This window comes from Pleuronectes platessa, chromosome 14 (assembly GCF_947347685.1).
Source record: "Pleuronectes platessa chromosome 14, fPlePla1.1, whole genome shotgun sequence".
Taxonomy (NCBI): domain Eukaryota; kingdom Metazoa; phylum Chordata; class Actinopteri; order Pleuronectiformes; family Pleuronectidae; genus Pleuronectes; species Pleuronectes platessa.
Window position 1 is genome coordinate 9,310,413 of NC_070639.1, and position 24,241 is coordinate 9,334,653.

The 24,241-nt window shown below is 38.1% G+C and overlaps 1 protein-coding gene across 1 annotated transcript; it reads right to left on the reverse strand.

The window, feature by feature from the left end:
- Positions 1-245: 245 nt before the first annotated feature.
- On the reverse strand, positions 246-22,863 carry uxs1 (UDP-glucuronate decarboxylase 1). Its single transcript, XM_053440249.1, has 15 exons — positions 22,108-22,863; positions 20,439-20,466; positions 19,517-19,565; positions 19,131-19,174; positions 17,490-17,550; positions 16,633-16,813; positions 13,599-13,703; positions 10,481-10,540; positions 9,670-9,791; positions 3,557-3,676; positions 3,036-3,079; positions 2,165-2,225; positions 1,965-2,022; positions 1,679-1,782; positions 246-1,007 (listed from the first exon to the last, which is right to left on the reverse strand). The coding sequence occupies exons 1-15, from the start codon at positions 22,196-22,198 to the stop codon at positions 876-878; spliced, it is 1,260 nt and encodes a 419-aa protein (XP_053296224.1). The 5' UTR covers positions 22,199-22,863; the 3' UTR covers positions 246-875.
- Between the last annotated feature and the right edge of the window lie 1,378 nt (positions 22,864-24,241).

Consider the following 24,241-nt stretch of genomic DNA (forward strand, 5'->3'; position numbering starts at 1 on the left):
TACATTTTTCCCCTGAGAACTGAGCTTTGGTCTCCATGAGTCCACATAGGGGATAAACGGGAAAAGGTCTGAAAGAGTTAACAAAAAACGAGTACGCACACACCTACATACATGCACGCACACACACACACACACACACACACACACACACACACACACACAGAGACAGAGAGACAGAGAGAGAGAGAGAGAGAGAGACAGACAGACACACTATGTCTTCTACCCTTAAGATCTCAAACGCAAAATATTGAAAATATTTTATTAAAATAGCATCTTCACCTGAAATTGATAATGCACATCCTGAAATGAGATTTCACAAAGTAGATCACACTGAAGTCCTGATAAACACAATGAATAAAGATGTCGCAACATTCTTTCTGGAACATTTGAGCCGTCCTTGCTGCGCGCCACACGAGCAGTCAACAGGCAGCCGGCACGCCACTGATACGACAAAACATCCAGGACAGAAAAAAGAAAAGTCAGGCAACCAAGCTCTGGAGAAAAAACGCCATGAAACTGATTAACACAAAGCACAGAGATTCTCATGTCTGCAATTTAAATATCAAAAGCACAAATTCACAAAGAAAAAATAAGCTGAGTATCAGATTTGTTTGTCTGAAATAGCTGTTTTTGAGTCAGGCTTGTCCATCCAAACACGCAGGCTAGGGTGAGGTGAGGAAACCCACACACGCAGTGCAGCTGCAGCTCCAACACAAGGCAACGCAATTGTTTTTAAGAGACTCACAACAGGTCTCTGCTTCTCAAAAACAAGAATCCATATCCCAGAGTGCTGTGGCCAGCAGTGTAGTTTAAAGAGTTGTCCTCTGAGGAGTGTTCACATCCTTCTGGGAGAGTCTGTGGAGGGAAACACCAGCTCAGTTGTGTCTGGGCCGTCCTTTCTTCATGCGTGCAGCTTTAGGTTTGGGGATGTACTGGTTGTTGGCCTGATGCTCCAGTTCTTTGCTGAAGTAATGGATGGTTTTGTTCAAGCCCTCCTCCAGCGGCACCTGGTCCGAAAGACGCACAACTCAGCACCACTTCAAAAATACACTAACAATTCCATCTACACCAATAAAAACTGAGATGTAGACAATATAACTCAAACTATTGGCTATAAATAAGACGGTCACACTTAGTTTACCATTTATCATCTACTGATGATATAATTTCTTCTGCCATTCACTCACTGATGTGGATAAATCTGTCTTGATGATACAGATTCACCTCAAAATATGACCAAACTAAATCATTAATATATGTTTTGGTGGTGATGGGTTTCATATTGTTACTAATTCATATTTGTCATCTTTTAGTATTGATATGTTTTTTTTAAACATCTCAAAATATTAAATATATTTGTGATATTTTTTGGTTAATTTATCTGCTCTATAGATGTTAAATATAGACATTAGATGTTAAACATTCTTTAGAAACTTAAGTACACATAGTAGACACAATACTGTCTAAACTAGCCACGGAAGCAAAGAACTCCATTGGTATTTTGGAACAGGTATTTTAGTTTCACAATGCGATAACATTCAATAGCGGTGAAGCAGTGAAGCAAATATTGTGTTTCAGACTGTATCTCCCAAAAAATTCCAAGGAACAACAACAATAACAATTTGAGATTCTGGAGAACAGTATGTGGGAGTTGGAGTCTTTCTTGTGTTGAACGTACCACCGGCTCCCAGCCCAGCATCATCTTGGCTTTTCGGATGTCTGGTCTTCGCCTCTGTGGGTCGTCCTGGGCCTCAGGGAGGAACTGGATCTGACTCCGGCTCACTGGGAGAGTGTGTTAATGTTCAGTTATAATGAGGGCATGGGTAGGTTGTAATTTGTCCACGAACCCACAATAATGAGTAGACTACATGCATCATTTAGCGTTTTACTTCACCTGGAACGGACGTCCATAGGCAAGAATTTCCCGCAACACTAAATAATAACTGTCAATCTATCAAACTTACCTACGAGACTTTTAATGAGACGAGCAAACTCCAATATGGTGTGTTCCTCTGGGTTCCCCTACAAACAGACAAATCAAACAAGTCAACACATCAGTACCAGCAAGAGACAGAAAACACAGACTCGTGGGTAAATTCTCTGCTTTTGTTTACTTAATTTTCTAATTTAATTTGTGAAACGCAGACACGCAAGGAGAACTCACCAGATTGACGGGACTGCTGATGTTACTGTTCATCAACAGAACCAGGCCGTTCACCAGATCGCTGTAAAACGAAAGTGAAACACAGAACCAGAGATTTAATGTGGATTCTCTCTTGAACCCCATGTGCATTGTTCCAGAAGAAAATTGTGTTTATTTTGTGGCTAACGTAAAATTTGTTTCTCAGTGGGCAGTGGTACACAAAGTGGATTTCAACCAGAAGCAGATCGAAGCTGATATATTTGTCACTGCCACTTAGGGGGTTGTGTTTTCCTCATCTATTTGTTAGTTTGTTAATTTGTTAGTTAGCAGGATTACGTAAAAACTACTGGACGGAATGCCAGGAGACTTGGGAGGAAGGTTGTGGTATGAGTCAGGGAGGAACCAATTACATTTTACTGCAGAACCATATCAGGGGACAAAACCAGGAATCTTTTACCACTTCCTTGGACATTGTGAGATAAGACATTTTCGACATTTTTTACAGTGTTCCCTTGGTATTAGACTGTACAGGATTTATGTAGATTATGCACTACAACTGAAAATAATCTGGTCGTTGAGTTTCACATAATGGAGATGTTTCTCAAAGACCTTGACATTTAACTGTTTACCTCTGCTGACCTCACACAGGGCAGAAGGTGCTTTATAGAGATATGAGAGCATCAAATGCTCAAAGTCTCTGATGTCTCTTCTCTAAACTGATCAAACTAATCTCATCACATGCACACAAACGAATAAATATTCTTTTAACCTGTCAATGTCTGAGCACGAGAAGGTAATCAATTATGTCTTAGTTTCCTTATCAGGGGGTAGACAGCAGTTCTATGTAAAAATCTATATAAATACGAGCATAAACTACAGTTCGTCGTCTTACCTTACATACTGAAAGGCTCGTGTTTGAGAACCAGTACCATACACCTGAGGCAAAGACAAAAACAAAAGGAAACAGATTTTTATTCCTGTAAAATACTCATATCTAAAGTGGATGTGTGTTTCTCTGTCTTAAACATGTTTCGAGACAACAGAGTTGAGCTGATCATTTTTGTCATGATTATGTTTTCATATTAAACTCAATCAAAAGATATGCACAGTACTTCTTTTACCTATTTCCCTTTTCATTATCAGGTTTAAGAATCAAATGCTTCTAATCAAATTGTAAATAAATTATGATTAGAATGAAAAACTCCTAGATACAGATTAAAAATCTACAGATGTATCTGAAATATTAATTAAAGATGCAAACTTCAGCAATAATCACTCATTACCTCCCTGATGCTTACCTGGAACATACATGCTGAAAATGCTAGCGATTCAAACAAGACTGATGCGTACAGAGGTTTCGGTCTAATAAAGCAGGTGAAAGCACATGATCAGTGGTAATGTTAACATGCGTACAGTGAGAGGTTCTCCCTGCAGAGCCTGCAGGATGAAGTTGCTGACAACACGTCCGTCATTCATGTGCATCCGGGACCCAAACGTGTTGAAGATTCTCGCCACTCGCACCTCAACTCCTTCCTGTGAGCAAAGAGGAAAGAGGGCGAGTCATTAATGATTTTCAAACTGCCTGCTGAGACTTTGTGTTAGATGATTTGGTAAAAAAACTGAACACCTTGTGTACTTTAATAATTCATCTTTGTGGAATATACAGAGCCTGACAGGTATTACATTTTCAAAGTTTCCCTACCTTCAAGTCTAGACTGCTCAATTATCACACACACATTGAAACATTTAGATATGATAATACGGACCGCAGCAATAAATCAGCAGTTTCTCAAAATGTCTCAAACAACGTAAGTGTAGTAAGGAGATGAAAATCATCAACTCTCTAAAAAATCAGCAGCATGAAGTTCTTACTGATTGGCAGTGAAATATATCATAACTACACATTCTTCCGGCACATGTCACTCACAAGACTCGTTGCCTTTAATATCTAAACTGAACTTGCAAAAAGATTTATTCATCAGCTGCCGAGGAAGCTAAAGCGAGACTGAAGCCCGTGTTTCAATTACCTTTTTACTGAATTTCCATTTTCAAGTATAATGAAGAACAATCTTCTGCACAGATGTCTGATGAAAGATGGCTGAATTACAGTGTTCACAGTGGTGAATAAAATAATGAATTGCCCTTTCTTGAATATGAGGCTGTTACAACATGGATCTGTCATCATGGAGAGGATTCTTACCGACAGTCAAAACAAAACTCTTGAAGTACAATAGAAGCACTTCAGTATTATACGATATGGGAGGGGACAGAGAGCAGTGTGAAGGTCACCATATGTCATGTCAAGATGACATAATCCCCATGAGATACAGACTGTCAAGGTCCAACTAATCACAAACCCAGAGACGGGGTGCCAACTACCAAAACATAAAACATTAATCTAAATGTTTCTGCAGAGGCCGTCCGACCTTTTAGGTCAACATCTGTGAAACATAATCAGTACCTGCCATAGTAAAACTCATGCAAAATTTTAAAGGAATTAAAGAGGTGTGTAAGTCACAGCTTCCCTGAAATATTTTTATTATAACTCCAGTAAAATCATAGACCTCAGCCTCTAGCATCCAACAACCAGTTCTCTAAAAGCTACCCTTTAATTAAAATCCATTCTCTGATCTGTCCAATAGACTCAAAAATAAAATGCATCTCTCTGAGCTAGAATAGTAGAATACATTTTCAATTTGCCACTTTGACAATCCAATGCAGTTTATAGTCTATACTGTGCATTTTTTTAAATTTAATCTGTAAATTGCTTTTTAATATGTGGCCTAAGACAACAGGGAAAATTGTTAGACATTGGCTAAAAGAGTGGCTATATTTGAAAGATCCCCCCCCCCCCCCCCCCCTTTAGATCAATGTGCATGTCTCTACAGACTGAACTATTCTGTAAAGTGTAGCATTTAATACATACGTTATCATGCATGTTCACTTTCCTAGAAAACCTTTCCTACACACAGTTGATCATCAAGTGCTGATGAATTGGACCTGTTTGCATGTGAAGCATAATTAGCAGCATTATGTGAGAATGTGTCGGATCAAATTAAATTGACGTCCTGTCAAATTACCCTTCAGGCAAGTATGACACAAAGCTCCCTTTCCATACATTTGGACACACTCTCTGACAAAGAATGAATAAATGAGGCCAACTACATCATGGAATCACACACTGATCCCACAGAGGTAGAAAACCCTCCTGCTTTTTTGAAAACCCATGGCCTTCTTACACCAGCATCAGGCTTCAGTACAGACTATTTGGATGGGATGTGGACACATTTAAGCTCAGAAAATATGAATAAAAACATGAAAAATTATGTTGAATGTCCTGTTGAAAATGTGGAGCATGAATTTCAATTGACACTACCTGCAAATATATTCAGTACAATGAGGCACAAGGACACAATGAGGACATAATGATAAAAGAGGCCTTGGGAAATGTGTGTGTGTGTTGGGTATATGTACAGTTAGGTCGGGAAATATTTGGTCATGCAGAGCTGGACCCTGATACTCTTTACTGCTGAGAGGAATTAGCTTAATTCATGTTGAAAACACTGTGAATTAATGCACATTCGACAATCACTTTAGTCCTGATTAATGTGTCATGAATAAATTATTAGTCCAACTATCATAAATCAGATTAATAACCGCGAAATGGGAAAAGTGTTAGGGACTAAATTAAGGAAAATAGTATGGTTTTAAAAATACTTTAAACCATACATGTGTAAATGTTACAACAAAACAACCTGTGTTTTTGTTGTGCTGATATTTTAATAATAAAATGGAAATCTACTGTACAGATGGAGAAGTAGAGATTACACCCAGAGAGGCGGACACTTGAAACCGATATGTGTGAGGATATTTATACAACGACATTGGAATGATCGACCAATTTCACTTCTTTGAGTAATCCCGTGGTTTAGAGTTTATGATTCCAACCATGAGCCACAGCGTTCCCGCTTTGAATCTGTCTAGGAAACTAAGTCGCCTTTCTCCCTCATTTCTTGACATCTCCATCTATAGCAGCATTTATAAGGGGAAACAAAGTGCAGTGCCTGCAGTCATTCCCTGCTGTGAGGCCGCAACAAGTGATCACTGCTCTTCATGCCGAGGTTCAGATTAAACCAGCATTAGTGTCATCATATAACCATGAACATGTCAAGGCTTTAATGTGCAAGGGAAAATCTGAAAAGTAATTAAGGCTCACCAGCATGTGGAACTTGAGTTCTTTCAAAACAACAGGACATTTTATAGCTATGAGGGCAAAGAAATATCGAAATTAACCTGCAATTCTGTAAAAAGCTTGAGAAAAGATCGATGCGTCTTTTTGAAGATGAGGTGTGAAATTGTAAATAAGCCAAGGCTGCTGTTGTACGTAGATACAAATACGATATGTAGATGTAAATGCTGGATTTGATAGAATAAACTGCGCAGCCTAGAAAAAATTAACACTTGCCATTGTTGGAGATCCACATTTGAAAATTTGCATTAGTGAAGGTGGTGCATCTCTTTGTTTAGTCATGACTACTAAATAATTCCACTAATAATCACTTACTTATCAGTATTGCATCATGGGGATATTGTATGTTTAATGCTTAAAAACGAATGTTCTTTTAAGAAAGAGTGAACTTTATAATAGTACAATAAAAAAACACATTTATTTATGTGTTATACTCATTTATGTTATTATGATGATTATTACATCTACATTTAGGTCCGGCCGTATTTAAAATTGGCCCCCGAAAATGTGGCATATCCAGTTATTTACTGCCTTTTACTTTGAACTGGCTACAGCTCCTCTATAGTCTTATTTTTGATTTATTCTAGTTGCAATAGATCAACAGCAAAACCACAAAATAACATAATTAATGGTCCCTTTATTGGTATCAGTAAGTACAGTATGAATATTAGCAAAAATTAAATCCTAAAACGTAACCCATACATGACATACAGTGCCTTGCATAAGTATTCACCCCCTTTGGACTTTTCTACATTTTGTCATGGTATAACCACAGATTAAAATTTATTTCATCGTGAGTTTATGTAATGGACCAACACAAAATAGTGCATCATTTGGAAGTGGGGGGAAATATTACATGGATTTCACAATTATTTACAAATAAAAATCTGAAAAGTGTTGAGTGCATATGTATTCACCCCCTTTACTGTGAAACCCCTAACAAAGATCTGGTGCGACCAATTGCATTCACAAGTCACATTTGCAAGTCACATAATTAGTAAATAGGGTCCACCTGTCTGCAATTTAATCTCAGTATAAATACACCTGTTCTGTGACGGACTCAGAGTTTGTTGGAGATCATTACTGAACAAACAGCATCATGAAGACCAAGGAGCTCACCAAACAGGTCAGGGATAAAGTTGTAGAGAAATATGAAGCAGGGTTGGGTTATAAAAAAATATCCAGAGCTTTGAACATCTCTCTGAGCACCATAAAATCCATCATAAGAAAATGGAAAGAATATGGCACAACCGCAAACCTACCAAGAGGAGGCCGTCCACCCAAACTGAAGAGTCGGACAAGGAGAAAATTAATCAGAGAAGCAACCAGGAGGCCCATGGTTACTCTGGAGGAGTTGCAGAGATCCACAGCTGAGGTGGGAGAATCTGTCCACAGGACAACTATTAGTCGTCTACTCCACAAATCTGGCCTTTATGGAAGAGTGGCAAGAAGAAAGCCATTGTTGAAAGGGATCCATAAAAAATCCCGTTTGGAGTTTGCCAGAAGCCATGTGGGAGACACAGCAAACATGTGGATGAAGGTGCTCTGGTCAGATGAGACCAAAATTGAACTTTTTGGCCTCAATGCAAAACGCTATGTGTGGCGAAAACCCAACACTGCCCATCACCCTGAGCACACCATCCCAACAGTGAAACATGGTGGTGGTAGCATCATGCTGTGGGGATGCTTCTCTTCAGCAGGTACAGGGAAACTGGTCAGAATAGAGGGAAAGATGGATGGAGCCAAATACAGGGAAATCCTTGAAGAAAATCTGATGCAGTCTGCAAAAGACTTGAGACTGGGGCGGAGGTTCATCTTCCAGCAGGACAATGACCCTAAACATACAGCCAGAGCTACAAAGGAATGGTTTGGATTAAAGAATGTTAATGTCTTAAAATGGCCCAGTCAAAGCCCAGACCTCAATCCAATAGAGAATCTATGGCAAGACTTGAAGATTGCGGTTCACAGACGGTCTCCATCCAATCTGACTGAGCTTCATCTTTTTTGCCAAGAAGAATGGACAAACCTTTCCATCTCTAGATGTGCAAAGCTGGTAGAGACATACCCCAAAAGACTTGCAGCTGTAATTGCAGCGAAAGGGGGTTCTACCAAGTATTGACACAGGGGGGTGAATACTTATGCACCCAACAGATGTCAACTTTTTTGTTCTCATTATTGTTTGTGTCACAATAACATTTATTTTGCACCTCCAAAGTACTATGCATGTTTTGTTGATCAAACGGGAAAAAGTTTATTTAAGTCTATTTGAATTCCAGTTAGTAACAGTACATAATGGGAAAAAGTCCAAGGGGGGTGAATACTTATGCAAGGCACTGTACGTCCTAATGATAAAATGGAGGAGCATGCTTATCTTTTAAAGGAGCATGATCAGATTCAGTTTCTGCTTAAAAGCATCATGTAAATCAATGCATCCGAAATCCACTGATACATAGTTTATAATGTTTGCCCTCTGTCTGAAAAGTAGGTACGAAATGCTTTTTCATCCCATGCATAACCTCAACTCATCACTTTTTAAAGGTTAATGAAATTTGATTACATGACTGGGCAACAGATGTAATACGAGATATTTTTGTTCCTCTGCACAAACAACTGACAGCGGGATATTGAAAGGCTGCCATTTCCCAGAATTCTCCGTGTAAGTGTGAAAAAAATAATGGGCAGCTGTGGAGACGTGGCAGATAAATAAATATCACCTGCCTGAAGGAAAGGCAAGAGGAGTCAATCATATCTGATCATCAAAGGCTGGTGTCAATCAAAGCGTAACGGGGGGGGGAATTATCACAGTCTAAACATCATTTGGATATTAATGGAATCGGGTGACATTTTCAAGGGCTTCCCATTCCGGCACAAAACTCAACCCAGACTCAACACAATATTCACTGAAATGACTTATATCTTATACTAAATTATCCTCTCAAAGGAGGTCACTTAGCAGCATGTGAACCAATATCGTTAGAGACCTGATGAGAAAAGCTGGAGACTACTTAATTATTCAGACCCAATAGACACATCTTCTTAGTGCTAATGTTGTACAAATCTAAAATAAGGCACATCAATAGATTTATTAACCTTCGCCCGGTTTGTTAGTTTGTTTGATTGTAAGCAGGATTACACAAAACTACTGGACACAGTACAATGAAGCTTGGTGGAAGGATGTTGTATGGGTCAGGGAGGGAATTTACATTTCCGTGAGGACTTGCATCAGGAGGTGGAGCAACGTGTGTGTGTGTGTGCTGTAGAGTTTCAGTGATAATACCTGCTTCATGTAGGCATAACACATGGTCTCTGCTACTCGTTTCCCCTCATCGTAGCATGCTCGAGGACCAATAGGGTTGACATGACCCCAGTACTCCTCATTTTGTGGATGCACTTCTGGATCTAGAACACAAAGATTTCAGTAACCTTTCAGACACATTTTTAAAACGAATGGATTCAGTGCTCTGTATAGAGAATCAGGCAGGGTTAATTTGACATAGCATGCTTCCGTTCTTGCTTAGTTGAACACATTCACTGGATTTCTCTGACTTCAATTCCTCCGCTGGTTACGATACAAAGCTGCAGGGCTAAGTTCAATCACATGATTGGTTTCTCAGGAAACAGCTCTCTTTAGTAATTTCTGATACTCTGTGTGTGATTGCTTGGCACAAACATTCAATTTGCATTGTCAGATTATTCCAAGGGACTGAGTGTCATAAATGCTGCCTCTTAAAAAAAAATGATTAGTAAATGTTTTTCTGCTAAAATACGATGCAGTTGTGACTGGATCCAATGATATACAAGTAAACAACTGGGCTTGATGGAGCAGACAGCGTGTTCAAAAAGACATAATGTGTAAAAATGTAATGCAGGCCATGCTTGTGAAAGGTTTTGCACATGATATATACTCAGTGTTAAAAAAAATAAGAGTGTATTTTCCTGCTGGATCTAGAAATCATAAAAAATATTTTTGTCCACACATGTCCATTGAGTACTATTTGCAAAGAAGTTCTTAAAGTTGACCTTTTACACAGAAAGTCATCTGTGTACTTAAAGAACACTTCGATATGAGTGCGAGGCATCTTTCTTACCTCCATAAACCTCAGAGGTCGAAGCAAGGAGAAGTCTGGCGCCCACACGTTTGGCAAGACCTAAAAGCCAAACAACACAATCAGATCAGTCTTCTTTTACCAGAAAAAAACGTGGCCTTAGACCTGAGAAAAATACACAGATACGAAGGTGAAACAGCACATAGTGTGAACCCTATGAAATTACCAGGTTTTCTGCTTTATTTTGTCATAAACTGTGACTTGAACTTCATCTTTAGTCACCTTCTGACAATCACAATATAATCCTGATGTCCTGAAGCTATTTACGCACAACCAATTGTAATTTTCTGTGTCTTTATTGAGTAAATCCCATAGACTGTGTTTTAAAATGGACAACATGACAGCTCCTCAGGTGGAGCCGAGGTTTCTCGAGCACCACCTGACCAAACAAAAAAAGTCAATGTACAAGTCAAATAAGTTTTTCTCTAAGATGGATTCTTTCATTTTAGGTACTTATTTTCACACTGATTTTTATTCAAGAGCTTAATTTTTCTGCAAGGTTTGGTTTCAATTAGTAACTTGAAGTGAAATTTCATGATTAAATGCTCAGATTGATTCGTAATTGTTCGAGCACATGAGTCGACGGGACCTTGCTCGTGCTTAAATGAACATTGGGTTTAGTAGCATGTCAAAAGCTCCTTTGGCAGCAATAACCTCAAACAACCTCAAATAATTGTAGCTGCAGCTCAAACCTGCAAAATGTTCAGGATAGACAATAGTCAACGTGCTGCAGTATGGAAACCCATTTCCGCCACTGTGACGAAGAATATAAAAATAATGTATCTCATAATTATGAGATAGTGTCACACACACAGTCCTTTTGACAGAGGATTATTCAAAAAGGACACATTTTGAGTACTTCATAGTATTCGTGGCAGTATTCTAACTAGTACTCCATCAATATCAGTTTCACGAAGACCTAATGGTAAAAAAGATTTTTTATCCTTCATCTAATATAGCAGAATAAGCTCATTCATTTTTTGTGAAGGGGCTATGACACAGGATTACTCAAAAACAGCTCCTCTAAACCTCAGAATCGCCTCACAACCATGAGCGTAAATGTGCAATCAATTGCATACGTGAGAAACAACAGTCGGCTCTTCTGAAAAAATGCAAACACAAGAGGCAGTTTGCTTGACGGCAGTCTCTCAGCCATGGCTTCCCTGCTCTGCTGCTGTCAGAGTATCAGTCAGTAGTAACAGTCAGTATCTCATAATAATGAGATTGTAAATCACAATAATGAGATTATTATTATTAATATTATATTTCTTGTTGACTGTATATTTTGAGCAAAATATAGAGTCAACAAGAAATGAGGAAGGAACGTGAAAAGTTAAAATACTTTTTCCAACTGACACTGAATGTTTGAGGGATGTTTTTTTGAATTGGAAAAGAGCAACACAAGGATTTATTTGCGGTAAGATGATCAGATAGGTTTGGTCATAAATGTAATTTAGATTCAATTGTTACATAAATTACCCAAAGTTCACTTACCTTGCCTGGGAATAGACTGAACCACTGCTGAGCTCACACAATCCACAAAAAGTGTCTCTTTTGTAAATACAAACAGTGCACCTGATTGTATTGTCGATCACACAATGCTCTGAATATAATCTGAATTTATGTCAATATTCACACAGTGGTTTGGTAATACTTTAAAATGGTTATTACTGACTGAAGATAAGAATGAACACTGCAGTTCACACATGGCATCTTTAAAGCTGCTGGCTTCATCCATCTGGTACTATGGATTACTATTTTACAATTTTTAAACAGATCTCTTAGACAATGGCTCTATCTGGCACACAACCGCACTGATGAAAAATGGGGTGATGTAAAATAAAAACACAAAAGGAAGCAGAGAGTTTTCATTTTCTCAGATGGTATAAATTATAGATTTTAAAGGTTGTTTTGCTGTTGAAAGCTTAATGACCATTTTAAGTGAGATGGAAGAATGTTTTCGCTTATCACACAAAATCTTCACATCAATTTCAGTAAGCTTCTACTGCCTAACTCTGAATATTCTTCCAGCACCAAGACAAAACAACAAAATATTTTGCTTGATTTTTACACTTTAGACAGTTGTCATGTACACAAGCTGAAAATGTGACAAGGGAGAGGAAAAGGGAAGAAAATGGTCTGTTAAGAATCGCTTTTACTACTCTTCTTGCCCCACACGACAAGGTGAAGAAAAACCATTCATGATTAAAAATCTTTACAAACTAAATCTAAAAGAACCAAAGAATCCCCTTGACATAGACATTATATAAAGATGTCTCCCAGTATCCAGAAATGAAGTCAATATATCCTGCATACGAGTGCCACTATCTTACATTTTTGGAGCCAAAATTCTGTGCAGTCGTGATCGGTAGATCGACCCACGATAGCGACGTCCTGTTAATGCAAGCACTTGACCATTCATGAGTCAGTCACAGCTGTCGATAGTGATGGCTCACTCCATTTTTAAAGCATCAAATAACAAGTGTATCAGACACATGAACAGTTGGACATGCAGTACATCAGTATGATAAGAACTACTTAAATGACAGAAACCATCTTTGAATTTTTTGGGGTTAATGTTTAGTCTGTGTGGCAGAAAATTCCACAGACCAGTGTCTAAAGCAGTGAAAATCCCCTGAGTATGTGTCTCATTGTTGTGATACGTTCTACCTGACAGGATGGAACCCTTATTTGGTGATGTTTTTCTTCCAACTGGTACCGCGTACAGACGGACACAGCAGATAAGACACAGATGATGATCTCATGTCTTTCATGTCTTCTTTTTTTCATATGATGTCTTATGTAAAAGTTCTGGCTTTTGTGAACTTGCGGCCAGTACCTTTCTGAGCACCCGTGCTTGTTGTATAAACTCTGCAAAGCTTATTATGCAATAATTATTATTATTGGCTTCCCTTTATTTACAGTCTGTGCTTGAAAGCAGCTTACTCATAGTATCTCATGGTTTATAAATCTGATAAACCACGACAGATTTATTTATCCTAGTTCAGAGGTAACCAACAGGTCAACTGCGAGAAACTGGTCGGTCACGAAAACCTCGAAAGAAACTGCAAAATAAATTAAAATGATCCTCCATACTTACCAAGCATGTTCAGAGTGCCGATGGTGTTGGTCTTGAGGGTTTTGATGGGATTGTACATGTAGTTGGGGGGAGAGGCTGGAGATGCCAGGTGATAGATCTGGTCCACTGTGTAAAAACAGAAAAAACATCAATCATCTTACCTTGAAAAAATATATATAATTTAATGTAATGTCAACTAACTGATTTCCTTTGTTTTTATTTGTTCAATGTGGCTGCTTTTTTGACACTTGGCCTTGTATCACTCATAACCAGCCTTGGAGATGCAAAGTGCAGCATAATGAGAACAGACATTTGAAATTTAAAGTAGAAATGTTGAACAGAGCAAATTCAAGCTGAAGGATGTGCCTGTCTACTGTGACCCATGTCAACTCAAAAGCAAGAGCCAACTAATCTACACTTTAATGTAGCATACCATTTATACCTTCCCGCTGCTGATTCCAATAGCATCGGCTAATAGCAAGTACTGATCCGATACTAGTATTTTTTTAAATAACTCATCTAATATATTAAACAGCTGTATTTTACTAGCTCTGTATAGAAGTGATGAATTGCAATCATTGCTGTAAGGGCTGGCTAAACCCATAGATAACCAAATATATACAGAGAATTAATGTCATACAATTGTTTTCATTATCTTGTTTGAAAGTCATAAGTAAAAAAGAATACCAATGACTAAATCTAGGAATACACATCACAAGTGCTGCATATAGTAAATATCACTGTTTTACTTATTGGACTTTTCAAAGTTAAATATTGCCAAATTGCAGACATTTATCTGGCTCTGGCTTCCGCTACGCTACCAGAAATCATGTCTTTTTTGCCATTTTAAAAACAATTCTTGCCAGAAGCAGTATAGCAAAGCTACTGGGTAAGGGTTAGCTGCGAATAATTGACTTTTGGTAAAAATAAATTTCATCTGAGTGAAACTAATATACTCATAACAAATGGTATAGAATCCGTTCACAGATTCACGTCCATTCCCAACCTGGTATTTTTCGACGGTTTCTGAGGTATTGCCAATGCTTGTATTGGTAAAGCAACATCTCTACTCTTATTGACCATCAAGGAAAACAACTTTATAGTTATTGAGTGACTTTTAGCACAGATAAAACTAATCATTAGATTAAGGAACCTTTTGTTTTTACACTTAAGTTTGGGTCAGGCTCACAAGCTTTTACCTCATCTTCAACAAAGTCAAATCTCCCTGTACTGCAAGGCATCAGTAATACTGTCTACCGCTACCTGTGACTCATTCTCTGCAACTCTTCATTATTGTTCCATTTTCTAAACCCTTCCATTAATTTCTCATCTTTTCAAGGAGATCTTTTGCAGTCTTGACCTCATGATTCATGGCTCAAAACATTGTCACATTCATGGCTCGTTCCAGCTGTTCAGAAAAGAAGCATTTCTCTATTCTTTGTACTGCTTAATTTCTGCCATGAAATTGAGAGACACAGACGTCAGGTTCTCATGAAATAGCAAGACAGCAGGAAATCTCCTGCTGTGATTTGTCTGGTTTCTATTCTAGTATTTCTTTGGTGGTGATTCGCTTTCTCAAGTTTATATTTCAAAATGTTTTGTCTAACAACTGAATGGACAAAACTCTTGAGGACAGACATGGAACATCAGTGGCCAGTTACTTAAATAAAATTTGAGACTACTATGACCTGAATTCTTCTTCAATGCACAAAACTACAAAATCTTCATTATTGACAAACACATATGTTTAAGAGCCACATGTTCACTAGGGTTTGGGGTTTTCACAGCTTGTGGCTGTCTGTCCGAATCAATATGCAACTGGCATGTCATATTATGTGAAACCGAATTTTACATCAGTGACTATATTCAATGTGATCTGGACATGGGTGAATGACTCCAATCAATCACATAAAATCAGTGCATCTCTGGCATTGTCCATGCACCTCATCCTACTAATAAATACAGAGATCTATCTAGGTCAATTTACCTGTGGTTGTGAAATAATCATCTAAAAATAGCCACCATCACACTCTTTATCACTAGTGGGTGGGTGAAGTGAATGTCTTGTTCTTACTACAAAATCTTTGTTCAACACAGCGGTTCTCTGATTATGTCAACAAACCAAGACATGACACCCCGTGGAGCTCTCTAAGACTTGAACACTGCAGGTGGATGAGGGGGTGGAAGTGCCTGCTGCTTCTGATCGGAAAACTCTGCTGTAATTAATGCAAATGCTGTTTATACAGTGTTTTAGGAACTCTACTTCCACTACCTCATAGGAATGTAATGTCAAAGTCTTACTGAACTTGACAGGGTTTTTTTGACAGCTTGAATACTTGAAAATACAAAAGATCAGAAATGGATCAGGCTTTAAAATGCAAAATACTAAATTGCTGGAATTGGCCCATGACATTCTGAGCATTATAGGCCCGCTCCAGAGCAAACGCTTACTGTGAGCACCCGCCAGGAAATTATTCAATGAGATGACCATATACAAGAATAGGCTGTTGTCAAATAGATAAGGCAAGTAGAGCAAAAGCAGCAAAAATAACTTCTAACTATAATTAAAGTAAATTTGTGAATCTGAAATATTTTCTATATTAACAAATACCCCTTTCAAAAACACATTTATCCTCTGATATCTTCCTACGAGGTGCATCACACAACAAGTAGTTGTTGCTCGTGTGGTGTCAGTTGTTGTTTTATTACGTCTGAAGAAGGAAACAATTGACTTTTTTACTGCATCAAAGTTGACCTCTTAGACTCGAGAAGTGTTTTGTGGACTCAAACACTTTACCCACCCCTCTATTGGCCCAGTGGCGAGTATATAATGAGTGAATTAAAATCTTTCGGTGAACTATTACTTTAACACCTGAATTTGAAGAATAAGAGGTTTGTCCCAATAATTTTGTGCATGTAGTGTATTTAATATCTATTAAAAGGCCAAACCACGCATAATCTCATGTTTCCTTGAGCAAAAAATTATAATTTACTGAACAAGCTCTCTCTCTCACAAAAAATTGTCTTCAACCCCAATTAGTATTCTGTTGCTCACCTTCTATATAGAGCGGCTCCACTACATCATGATTGATGAGCTCAAAGTTCTCATGGCCAATCCAGTGCTCTACATTTCTTTTCCTCCCTGTGAAGAAGTTGTCCACCACAGTCACTTCATGGCCATCCATCATCAGTTTGTCAGTCAGGTGGGAACCAACAAAACCAGCACCTCCAGTAATCTGGAGGGAGATCACATGTATTTTAGCAATATAAGAGAGTTCAGGAAATCAGACATGGAAGTGGCTGAGAGAACACTGTGTGAATGTCCAGCTACAGCAATGACTTAAACCCAACTGAAAGTCTCTTTGGAGATTTAGAGGATCCGTAGAAAATGACACGAAACCACCAAATCAATGTGTGCAAAATTTGCTGCATCATACAAAAGAGGGTTGAGGCTATGATCAATGTCAAATGTGTTCAACTATGCATTTAGGAAAGGATATGAATACTTACTGTTCGTCAATGTGATGATTTGCAAAATGTCAAAATGTAGATTGGTATTGCACCCTGTATATATCATGTATACTAATACTATATAAATTTGAAAAATTAACAAAGAAAGGATCTGTCTGAAAATTATGTTGGTAGACGGATAGACAGACAGAGCAGTGTTCTGTGCATCTGTAGTCATATGATTGGTAAAATAAAATACAGGTTGCAGAAAGCCTGATTTCCATTTTGAATTGTGTGAAAGATTGGAAAGTGTCTCAAGGATACCTGAAGGTCTTTCTAGTCCAGAACTGACCCTCTCAGGAGCCTTTACCTTTGAGCGTACCACTTGATGTGCTTCACTAAAAAATGAGGATTTCACGGTTATCTTGAATGACTATGCATTTTAAATAAGACGATTCTTACCAGAATTCTCTTCCGATCCTTTTCTGACAGGAATTTGACAGGAGGGTATTTCTGAGAAAAACTGGCAGAGAAAAGACGAATGCTTTAGCGTTGAACATCTGGAGGAAATACTACATGAAAACAGAACAGAACTAGGGCTACGACATAGCTGATTTGTCTTTAAGAACTTAAGTCTGATTAAAATGTACTGAGGAAACATGGCCTCTTACTTGATCTGTGTTTAACTTAAATAGATGGACTTACAGAAATGAAGTGTTTCTAACTATATATTGAAATTACCTTTATTTTACTACAATCAGAAAATCTAAATAAAGATTTGGACTGAAGGATGATATCGAGACATACGTTTCAGAAATGGACAATTGTGAGTAAAATATTATTAAACATGGCTAAACTTATGAGAATAATGTTGTATTTAACCAGACTTTAAAGTTTTTTTTAAATCACTAATATCATAATTATACGCCTGCCTCAAGCCTATTCACAGTGTTCCACGGAATACACCTTTAACTCTCCACAGTTTCTTTTCAGAAGACTGACATTGAAAAGAGTATGTGGCATGTTCCATGTTCATAAAAAGGCTGTAACATTAGAGCTATTTGTTGCAACAGTGTGTCATTGTTTAAAATGTAATATTTATTTTGATGCAGGTTTTCTTAGGCCCTGGTCAGACCAGGTATCAACATCGGTCTCTGGTGATCTTATCACAGCTAAACTAAACTGCCTGAAGGTCTACTACAGCATCAACCGGGTGATCAAATCACAAAGCTCTAAATTCAGGTATGAATGCACCTAAGATGCACTGAGAAAATATTTGAGATCTCGATCACTCAGATCACATTGTTGATTCGGCAGAAACTACTGCATTTCAAAAGGGAGGTGAGTGTAGTTATTAATGTTCATTAAGAACATTTCTCTTCATTTTTAAATATGTTCGCAAAATACCCAAAATCCAGGCAGTTGGTAGATGCTGGCTACTGGCTCGGCAGATGTGCAAAGAGAAGGCTGCAGTCCCAGCTAGGCTTCTACAACATATGCAGCTCAGACGTCTTTGTTGCCAAACAATTGCTTGAGAAAGTGCAATACGATATTAGTTTAACACTGCATTATAACTAGCACTGTTGTCATCTTTCTTCTTGAAATAAAGACATTTCTCACAATTTCTTCTGCTCTGCCATGACTCAGTCGAGTTCTAGATTCCAGTACCTCTGTTTTGTCACATGTAAGTGTCAGAAAACAATTCTGGCAGTGATGTGTATACCAGGTATATGATTTAGGAGGCTCTGACAATTTTGAAACTACATCTCCGTCTGAAGAGGTTTTCTGATTCCCATCCCTATGCTCACTTGGATGAAATCATCTGACCTTCTTCCCTCGTTAGCATTCAGGACATAGAGGGTGACAGACATAATTAACATTTTAAAGCACAAGGTTTCAGCAGGAGCTGCAATGGAAAGGTCACTATCTTCTTCATTAACTGTCAAACGATCACAAGGATCATGTGACTTCTAACACTATAATGTGCTTTATTAGATCGCTTTTCAAACATCTGTCAACAAAGAAGGAAAAAAGACATGCAAATGAATCCAACAAATTTTGAGTACATGTTCATCTATGTAAGAATAAAACACAGGTACACACCTTTGTTCAAGATCACGAATCTTCTCTCTGAGAGGAGCCACAGCCTAAAGGGAGATACATAGTTGGTGATACTGTATGTAAGATAAGAACACAGTTCAATTCTTAGCAAATATAAAATGGAATCCTATAGTGTTTCTTGATGGCAATGTTAACACATTCGTGTCAGTACACATTGGCCACAGAGCGATTTAGGCCAAGCTATAGCAGATCATTTAAAACCAATCCAAAACCTGGTTTTTGCAGCTAAAGAATATCCTAACATGCATGGCTTTACAAAGGGGTTATCTTGTAAACATTTAATGATATTTCAATACCGGCTAATAACACACAGAGGAGCTCTTCAGAAAGCTTTACAGGGTGACAACTGTTATCTTGGTTAAACTCACCTCATCAATTCTCTGCTCAATCTTCATTTCTCCGTGTTCTTGTATTGATCTGAGAAGTGCAAAGACAAGGGGGAGGGTGATAAAAGGCTGGCCATGGCAGGCATAATCACAAGGCCAGAAATAAAACAGCACTTAACATCATGAACATAATTAGGTAGCAACAAATGACCCACCACCTGAAATCCAGAGGGATGTATGGATACATTTTAGAACACAATGTCTATTTTCTTATGGCTCCCAACAGTTGATATACTGTTTGCTGTTAATGGATAAAATAACCAGAGAGGAATGTTTACTTTTTGCTAACTCATTTACTCTAAAACAGTAACGCTAGATAATATAAAATATCTACATTCTCACTGATTTGTAACTTTCAATAATGTAGTATATAAGGGACAACAATTTCCTTCATAAAAGCATTGCAAAACCATGTTTAATATAAATATATTAATTTGCAGGTATCTAAATGAACATTAACTGCTGTTATCTACTGGGGAAGTTTCACAGAGAAATTTAAATGTTTACCCTATTCATTGTAGTGACTTTGAAGTGCATTTTTCATCGTTGAAAATCTAATTTTTTGACTTTTTTTCTTCTTTCCAGGTTTTCAACGCCACAACAGTCGTCACAGCTCCGCTATCCCAGACAGAGCAACTTCACTGTGCTGTATAAGGTATACACTGTACGTACAGTATGTTACAAGCTCCAGCCCCTCCGACTCTTAAAGAATAAACCTAACGCCTATTATATATAAGGGATGGATGAGGGATGTGTAATTACCATCCAGTCATTTGCAATTACCTGATCAGGAAGAGAGTGAGACCCTGTCAGAGTTTATCATGAGAATCTAGCAATACGCTTTAGCTACAATGGCATAATTAAACATTTTAATTATATATATTTAAAAAATCAATTACTGTACCTCATGTTTGTGTATGTTCCCCAGACAGCTGGAATAGAGAAAGAGAAATCTTGTGATGAAAATGGCAGGATAGTAAATACAAAGTAAATACGAAGTATAGAGCAGTGTCACATCCAACGATACCAGACTGTCTGATAAAGTTCTACTCTGTGTCATTTCATGATTTATTCAGTTTCCTTGGTTTTTAGATAAGAGTCTTCGCAGCAGCAGTCCCCGGGAATGAAATCTTTAATTTCTGACACTGTCAGAATACTTCAGCACAGGATGCAAAAATTGCTATATTTGGCCACAAAACCTCCAAATCTGCCTTCATTGGACTCAAAGTGTGATCTCATACCAATGTTTAAGATTGAAGACCACTAATTTGTTTCTCAGACAACCCCAGAATGAAATAATAAAGGGGCCTAAACTTGACTTTGACTGGTGTTATACCAATACAGAAATTGATGACGACAGCCCTGTTCAAATGAATGTATTATTCTTACAAATGAGCCACTTTTCCACAGTTAAAAAGTCAATTCAACATAATTTCTTTGTACAATACAAATCACACAAATTGTGATTATCTTTTTGATCAAATAACCTGCCACTGTGCCATTTTGAAGACAACATGGGTTTTACAGAAAACATGTTCACTGTGCATTGTCCTCAATACATCCACTCTTCGGCAAAGCAGAGAAGTGAAACATTTGGATGGAAAATGTGTAGTTTGATAATTTTGCAGTGCATAGCGATGTCCTTTTATTTCACGTCTAGTAACAACATAGCTGCAATAAACAATTCTGCTGATTAAACTGTTGATGGTCACATAGTTTGTCCACCAGGGCCTTCTCCAACTCCACTGTCTGCAGTCCAATGAACACACAGATGTAAAATAAAAAAGTAATGGTGGACATATTAGAACAAATTTACTCCATAAACTACGTATCACTTTTGGTCAGGTTCTTAAGTCATATAATAGGTTACAGTGAGTCAAGCACTGGTTGAATTTAATTTAAGTTTACTCAATTTACATAAACAAATCCTCTCATTTGGGAAACTGAAACCTGCATCTGTGGATTTCGCAGTTTTCTCCATTTTCTTGCAAATAAAAGACCAGCAAACCTCAATTGGATAATCTAAACTATCTGTATTACGTCCCTGGATTAAAGTCACTCTCTCCCTTATGTGATTACCTACTCTTGATGATTTGATAGTTCATTTTGACAGTTTTTTTTTTATACATTTTTGTTCAAACCATCAGCCTGCTCGCTTCAGCAGTGACTCATCCATCATTTCATGCCCAACCAGTTTGGCAGGGTACTCTGCAAGGATTTAACTACATAATATGTTTTATCCAGTAACACATTAAACTACTCACTCAGGAGTTACTGGTGGGAAATACAACTATATCAACAGTGGTATAGTTTAGTAAAATAGTATAAGTACAATTTTCATCAATAGTAACAGGACTAATATATTGAATTTGTGCATTGTGCAAGCACAGCACATAATGCATCTACCGATTTATAAACTGTTTTATTGTGATTCACATGAAGATTTTAAAAGTCAAATCCTATCACGAGTTCACAGTTTGGATGTGTTAGAACTAATAATAATAATGTCACAGGGAACGTGACAACTTGAACTAACTAAAATTAAACTCACATGGACAAACCTATGTACTTACAGGCAATGTAGGCGATCAAGGCGAGGGCAAAGAGTAGCTTCATCATTCTTCGATTTAATCCTGATATGAGCCAGATGACCCGCTTCATCATCCAGGAGAAACCAAACGAGCCACACGTTCAAGTCCAGCTAACGCATGTTGAGTTGCCACCGCTCATGTTCCCCTCTCTGTGGAGCTCGGCGTTGTTCTAGCTTAGTCCCGACCCGGCTAGCTCACCTGGTACACCAGACTGACGAGCTAGCTGCTGCTGCTGCTACGTCAACACCGGCAGGAGCAGTTTACGTGGCTAGCGGCGCACACAGGTAGCACAACACTATCAGCTGGCGAGCTACACTGTCACCGTCAACACTCACAACCGCACCTGAACTTACTTATCAGCGCCACTCATCGTCCCACTGAGAAGCCAGCTTGAATATACACCACTTCTTTCTTATTGATATGTGAAAGGCACATTAGGAAACCGTGTTGACGCTGCGGAATCCAAAGCCGTTAGCAGCACATTAGCAGGTAGCTACAGCCAGCTAGCGAGCGGCTACAACCTCGTCCCTCTTCCCTTCATGGCGGCTGCTGGAAACTGAACACAGGCTTATTCTGTCAGGCAAAAAAACACCCAGTGAAGCTTCGGGGGAAACACGGAAACATCTCGCCTGTCAGCGACACGCATGTCGGGGTTTGTTCCAGTCTGTGTCGGGCCGGGGAACATCACATGAGCGATGAGTCAGTGCTCGATTTAGCAGCCTGACTTTTCCTGCAGCGCCGCTGTGACGCCTTGGCGAACCTCTAACAACAATATTACTAATGATAACAATAATATTAACAGTAATATTCCAGCCACCATCGACCTAATTGTCACGTGTAGTTTTAATAGAGTGATATAGCGTTGTAGTCATTCTGTTTCGTCTATATTATTTTTCTTCAAGTCCGGGAAGGATTTTCGACACTGACACAATGGTTCATTCATTCCTCCACAGCGAAACTTTCCACGGTGCAGTGAACGCACCTTGTTGATTTTCCCACTTCAGCCTGACACTGTAAACGCGTTGTCTTCTAAAGTGTGTTTGTGTTTGCTAAATGTGCACAGCATGTTCTATTCCTGCTGAGATTATTTATAACCAGAGGAATCTGGACTGCGGGGCTTCATGTTCAGGATAAAGTAATCAGATCCTCTCGATGAATCTCAGCGCAGACATGTTTGTCCTCCATAATATGGGACCAAATCATAATCACTGGTATTTTGTGCCTGTTAAATAATGTTGTTTTTGAACATTAAACTTTTCGTGCATGTTATAAAGTTGACGTTGTGGACATATTTCAGCATGTGTGAAGATTATGTGCACAGAGATCTAGTTAGTACATGTGTAAAGAAAGTGTTGCTGTAGACATATTTTGTACATGTGTAAAAAGCTGCTGCTTTATAAATATTTCATACATGAATAAAAGTTTAGCTTTTTTTACATGTGGAAAATTTAGCAGCTGAAATGCATTTTAAATGTGTTATATTTTTTAGCAGTAGTTCAATTTTGTACAAGCGTGAAAAAATGTGTAAAACTAATTGGAGGTGTAGAAATAAGCACAAAAATGTCAAACATGCACAAAATATTGAAACAGCGTCAAAATGCTTTTACACACATGGACAACTACATAATTTCACAACTACCAAATATTAGCAACCCTAATATCATACCATACTTTCCCTACAATTTTAAATTAATTGTACTCAACTTGCCTGTGTCTTTGTATCCTATACTTCAGCTCAACATTCACTGGAAAAAATACTTTTTACATAAAAACTAAAAGCTGATTTGATGATCAAACCAGCATTTAATAAAAAATCCAAGCATTGATGCATAAAACACTTTATAACTAAACCAGAGTAGGAACTGTTGATTCTAAATTGGTGTGGCTAATACACCGGCCTAGCTGTGGCCTTCAGGTCTATAATTCACCTTCTAGATTGTTAATATCTTCATATATAACCTCTGAAGGTTCTGTGTGAACAAATTCAAACAGACAATCATCACAAACACCGCACGTACTGGAAGATAAACAGGGATGGAAAGGTTACCAGATTATTTTTTTTCGAACTGCTGAAGTGGTCCAAACTGATATCTGAATTTCTTATAAAGGGTATATC